Raw genomic sequence first — 6,000 nt, 5'->3', positions numbered from 1 at the left:
ATATACAATACTACAGGCATTCCTCAAGAAGTAAAATGAATTATGTTTGTGTTTAAGTGAGTAATGACTAAGGCCCATATTATGCTAGCTTCAATTCCTGGGATGATATAAAAAATCTTAAAAGAATTAGTTTTGGAGCTATTCCACAAATCATGGAATGTGTTTACAAATAATGCACTGGAAATTATCAAACATTCCATCAATTAATCTGTGGAAAATGTAGAGTCGCTATACATTGATTTATCGTTTTTCTTCTATGATTAAAACTGCAAGGTACCAAAATATAGTGGGTATTCTTCTTACTCAGGTGTGATTTTTTTTAGAAATAGAATAAAAACTAGGACATCCTCCGCAGGGTATATTTGATTCATCGGGAGCTTTTATGTACTATTTCAGGTGGGGCATATATGATTTGCGTGACACCACATGAAAGTACAAGATGGTCACGAGTAAGTCTGGGCAAACACTATACAAGCCCTTGATTTTGAGTGCTTGTGGCCTTTGTCTGGAAGGCATTTGTCTATCAGGGCAGCAACCAAACAGGCCCCTAAGCTTCTTAATCAATATATCCTAATGCAAGCATGCAACTAGTACATTTTATGGAGGGTGGTTCACCCTTATAAGTTATATGCTCAATCCATTCAGGTGTATTCATAGATAATCCTTACCCTAGCTAATTATATGTTTGTATATATGCACCGATATCATTTGACCTGCTCCATATATATTTACACACGCATGTTGAGACCCATATTCTATCTATCTCCTATATAACTATGAGTTGCTTGTTCCATCCTGCTGTACATGTAACACGTTCAATCCTGACCTGTTTTAAAAGAAAATTTTCCTGGCCTTAAGATTATATATATGTTCATAGTTAGACTAGCCACTCATATAGATCAACAGTCTCAGTTTATGATTTTTTTTTTTTGTGAAACACAGTTTATGATTTTAAAGATGGTGTGTGTGTGCGTGTGTGTGTGTGTGTGCGTGTGTGTGTGTGTGCGTGTGTGCGTGTGTGTGCGTGTGTGTGTGTGTGTGTATAACGAGTAACGCCTCTACATAATGGAAACTTCTAACCAAAACTTTGTGTACAAATAAAGAGAACATCAGAAAAGGTTCTTATCAAATGTAGTCCTGAAAATAATGTAGTAGACAAATTATTAGACACAACACTAATTATGACGAGTAACCATAATTGTCCTCTTTTAAAGATGAATCGATCATGATTTAGTATATCCTACAAGTGCGTTAACTGCATGTGTTAAAATTAAGTTATTTGAATCAAGTAAGTAGGTAGGGTAATAAATCCAGATATAGGATAGTTATCAATTACTATAGTAGGATTCTCTCTTACAAGACAAAAGGCTCTATCATTTCATCTACTAGTAGGTATGTAGAAGATGTGTGCATGTCCCATCAGCAAGAGTTCCAGTAAAAGGAGTCAACGAAAATAGTAAGCTAATTGGATCTTCCACGTGTGGCCATGAATCAATCAGCTGTCTATCAATATGCTGGCATCTATATTCCTTGGAGTACATTTTTTGGCCGGCATGATAAATCTAATCTTACCTGCAGATACTGCTGCAGGTAGAAATAGAAGTGGAGAAGAAAACACAACTCCAAACTGACAGAACTAGCAACTTAATCATAGCAAGAATTCTTCTTCTTTTTTTGTCCAATTAACTAGGTTATGTTTCTACACTGATCAATATATGTGGATCTATTATATATATCAATGGACTCTTCTCACATGCATGCTTCTGAATTATTTCTAGCGGAGACCGATCTACAGATCGATCGAAAATCGCACATATATTTTCCCAAGCTCAAGTCTAAAACATGATCATATCAGGAATTGAGGACAGATATATATATCTATATCTCTCTCTCTTGTGATATATTTTCTGCACTAGTAGTTCTCAGTTCTTACGAGCGATGGTTCAGGTAAGCGTAAGCCACGCTCTGCAGGTCCTCGCAGTCTTGGTATCCCGACGACGACCTCCAGCCGCCGCTCTCCTCCGCCCCGAACGACGAGGACTCCGCCGCTGCCTCGAAGGCGTTCCCCTGCCGGCCGTCGTCGTCGTCCGCGCCGGCGTGCTCGAACTCGTGGTACAGCGACTGTTGCATGTAGTCCGACCCCAGCAGCACGGTCAGGGACTCGTGCCCGCCATTGCCGTACGCGCCCGGCTGCGCGGCGGGCGCACCCACGGCGCCTCCAGAGACGCCTCCATTGCCGTTGCACCAGGGGTAGCCGTACCCTAGCTGCTCCGCGGCGGCGCTGCCCACGTAGCCCTTGGCGTCCTCGTGCACGCCCGGCTGCCCCTGCGCCGCCTGCGCCTTGAGCGACGCCAGCTGCGCCTGCAAGGTCATCACCTGGATCGATTGGACGCACGACGGCACGGGTCAGCGATTAAACCCTATCATATCACAAGAGACAAAGCAGAGACGACGGCGACCGCGGCGGCGGCCGGGCAGTCGCGCACGCGCACCTGCTGCTGGAGCGCGAAGATGTGGGCGACACAGCCGTAGATGGGGTCGCGCAGCCTCGCCTGCGCCTCGTAGGAGATGGTGACGGCGGCCTCCGGGCGATCGGCGAGTGGCAGGTGCGCGAGCAGCTTGGACACGTTGCTGGCGCCGAACACCTTGTGGATGGCGGCGAAGTGCGCCGCGCCCTGCTCGTGGCAGAAGTAGGGCGAGAAGACGCAGCCGCGCACGCACTTGCGCCGCAGGAACTTGCACGCCCCGCACGGTGATCCGAACCCCGTCATCTCGATCTCCGCCAAGCACACTGCTGTCCGTGCTGCACGTGATCGCTCGCTCGAGCTGGATCGATCGGTGGCGATCTCTTCCTTCGTTCGTGCCGACTGCAGTGATCGGCGCGGTGAGGATGGGGGGTGCAATGCAAGACCCTCCGCCATTGCTTATAAGAAGGAGAAGGAGACGGCAGGGGTGGGGGATTAGGGCCAGGGGATTAAACAAATCCGGCGTGTCTCCCCGGTGGGCAACCGGCTCCATTATTTTGAGCTTCCAATCGCCCTCGCTCGTTGCCGCTAAATTTTATGGTGACATGCACCCTCCCTGCATGGGGCACCCCTACAACAAGCCTAGCAGCAGTACTAGTACTTGTGCAAGGGACCAACGACAATGGGGGCTGGAGACGCCAATCATTGCTAATCTTTTACTTAGGGGTTTTGCATTGGGTTTGGTCTAATACTACTTTTTTTTGTTTCGTTTTTCTGTGCCTGCTCATGCACCCATTTCTTTTGTGTGCAGTTGGGCTCGGCTGCTGCGAGGCCAGCGAGCACAGTCCAGTTCATAATTTGGGGATAAATAAAATAAATGCGTTTTTTTTATTTAAAAAAGTTCAGTGTACCGTGTAGTACATGCACTCATACATCACCTGGCTCCAGACGTGGAGTTGTCGCTGCTCGACCCTTTGATATTTTCTTTTGTTTTTATTTTTTGCGGGACTGGGGAAAAGCAAACAATTATGAGTGATGGGAAAGAACTAGTTCCGGTGTCACATCTCCCTTTGATTTGATTATCAGGAAACTATACATGCATATTGTTTTTGTTTTTCTGTAGGCATGTAAGTCCAACCACCGAGAAAAACAAATCTAGCAATGGCCTGCCAATTTGTAGCTTAAAATATGTGTTTATAAGAAAACTGAATTTAGTATAGCTTAAGATGTACTGTTTCTATAGTATAGCAGTTGCACCTATGAAGGACTGGAACAGGGCAGCAGAACTTCTGAAACTCTGTTGCCTCTGCTTCACAGAATGTTCAAAATTAAAGGGCGATTAGGACTGACGCCTGTAGTTTTATCCTAGCTAATCAGGCTTTTTGCCTTCCACTAGCCACTGGGAAGAGTTTGCTCAACCAAATTAGCCTGATGACCTATGCTAATTTGTTATTAGATGCCTGGTCCTGGCCTGTTGGCCTATGCTTATCATTACGTTATTATGTGGATTCCTCAACTAGCATATCCTGGCATTATTGATGGCATTGTAAACATCAGTCTACTGCATCCTAGATTCATAGGCCCAAGTAATTAGTAACAAAGACAGATGGAAAGGAATGCTGGCCTCAGCCTTCTGTTGTCCTCTTCCTTTATCTGTTCCAATACGGTGGACCTGTGGACCTGGTCACTTATGCTCTGAATGATTCCCATTTCTGACAAACAAATCACGAATGGAAAGAATCACAGAAACCACAACTAGCTCATCAAAAGTCAGAGCAGTGTGTGCATGCTCTCATGATGGAGCTTGCATTGAGATGCAACTACAACAACTACATATACCCTACCTCTTGTTGTTTGTTCTTAGTCATTATGGCTCTAATTTACATCAAAACAAGAGCGAAAGGTTATATTTTTATGAGAAAATAGACCTATCTTTGCATCCTATTTTCGAACAAAAAAATTACAGTTCACATTTATTATATGACAAGAATACAATAACTTTTTTAGAGCTCTTTTTTTAGGGCAAATAATGCAATAACTTCATCTAGTCAGTAGGACATTTGAACTGCCCTATGCTACTAGGGTGCTAGACCTGCATTTTACAGTTCAGTATCTAACCACTACAATTAACAAGTATCGCCAATAGCAGCTCAGCAACCAACCTCTTCCTGATAAGCTACGTAGGAACTACTGATGATGCGTTTAATGTCAAGCTAGCACATCAGTTTTTCAATTCAATAAGTTTACACCCATAATAACAAATCTCAAACCAGTAAATTACACCCATATATAATTACAGAGCTAAATTAGTCAGGAACTTTTAAAATTTTGCGTACAACATTAGCAGTTCTTAATACTCCCTCTAGTCCACTTTATAAGGCACACATGCATATCAAAATTCAAACTTCACAATGTTTGACTAATAATTTAGCCAATAAATTTTAACTATTGTAATATAAATTTGATAAGTTAGATTTGTAATCAAATGTACTATCCGATGATCATAAGTTTATAATCATAAACAAACATAAATAATGAATGATCAAAGTTTAATTTGTGATACCAATGAACTGGACCTACTATCTCAAGAAAAAAGAATGTAAATAAGCCCCCTACGGTTTCCTTTCTCAGTAGAGAAGTACGTGGATTTCTCTGGATTCACTAGGTAGGGTTGTCACTAGTTTCAGAAACACCTATAGGCAGTACTCCAGCACGCTACCTGGTTGGATATCCTTCTAATTTTTTTGAGCTTTGGGCTGCTGGATCTCCTTGTAGTTTTTACGTGTTTGTTTGCCCCGGTGTCACATCAAACCCTCCTTGTATGTATAGGAGGTGGCAAAAAATAGTGAAATGGAAAGGCTAGGGTAGGCCTGGTACGTACCCCAGGTCTATTGGCCCCACGACGGCCACTAATGCAGCTCTTTCTCTCGCCCTTGAACCTGGCTTGATCTACTTTTTTTTTTCATCCGGAACAGGTATTTTTTTTCTCACAACATTTCATCCGAAACAGTGTTTTTCTTCCACTTTCCTCCGAAAAACCCTCCCGCCGAACGAGGCCATTGTTTATCTAATCCTGCCGGTTTGTTCATCCTCTGGGAACTAGTAGCGTTAATCTGTCCAGCATTGGAAACTGGAGCAGAGACATTTCTGACTTGTTTATCGTTATATCTTCACATTCGAAAAGCTTGCGAGATGGTCTTTGAAAAAAAAAACTTGCCAGGTTAGGAGCATTTCATCTCTTCATTGTTGTGCAACAGAAACTTTTCTAGTGCAAGACAATGATCCTGCTGTACTCAGAAAACAAAATACATGGGATTCTGTACTTGTACAATCTGCACTAGTTGTACTGCATTTGGAGTGACCTGCAGCTGCAGGTACTGAATGGAAGATCACATCGCGCGTGGCTGTGGTACACTGGTACTGCAGAGGGAAAACGACCTGAAATAAACCAGAATAAAACCGAGACAAACAAAACCCAGAGCACGAGCATTGTGAACAGTTGCGAAACTGGCCGGCAAGCACTGTGGCCGTGGTG

The 6,000-nt window shown here is 43.5% G+C and overlaps 1 protein-coding gene across 1 annotated transcript; it reads right to left on the bottom strand.

The window, feature by feature from the left end:
- Positions 1-1,754: 1,754 nt before the first annotated feature.
- On the bottom strand, positions 1,755-2,911 carry LOC136540648 (LOB domain-containing protein CRL1-like). Its single transcript, XM_066532656.1, has 2 exons — positions 2,493-2,911; positions 1,755-2,376 (listed from the first exon to the last, which is right to left on the bottom strand). The coding sequence occupies exons 1-2, from the start codon at positions 2,769-2,771 to the stop codon at positions 1,930-1,932; spliced, it is 726 nt and encodes a 241-aa protein (XP_066388753.1). The 5' UTR covers positions 2,772-2,911; the 3' UTR covers positions 1,755-1,929.
- Between the last annotated feature and the right edge of the window lie 3,089 nt (positions 2,912-6,000).

This window comes from Miscanthus floridulus, chromosome 2, assembly GCF_019320115.1.
Source record: "Miscanthus floridulus cultivar M001 chromosome 2, ASM1932011v1, whole genome shotgun sequence".
Taxonomy (NCBI): Eukaryota; Viridiplantae; Streptophyta; class Magnoliopsida; order Poales; family Poaceae; genus Miscanthus; species Miscanthus floridulus.
This window is presented reverse-complemented; position numbering and strand designations above follow the sequence as displayed.

Coding starts and splice junctions, on each gene's coding strand:
- LOC136540648 (XM_066532656.1), bottom strand. CDS start 2,771: ATGACGGGGTTCGGATCACCGTGCGGGGCGTGCAAGTTCCTGCGGCGC. Junction 2,377..2,492: donor TCTTCGCGCTCCAGCAGCAG/GTGCGCGTGCGC, acceptor CAATCGATCCAG/GTGATGACCTTGCAGGCGCA.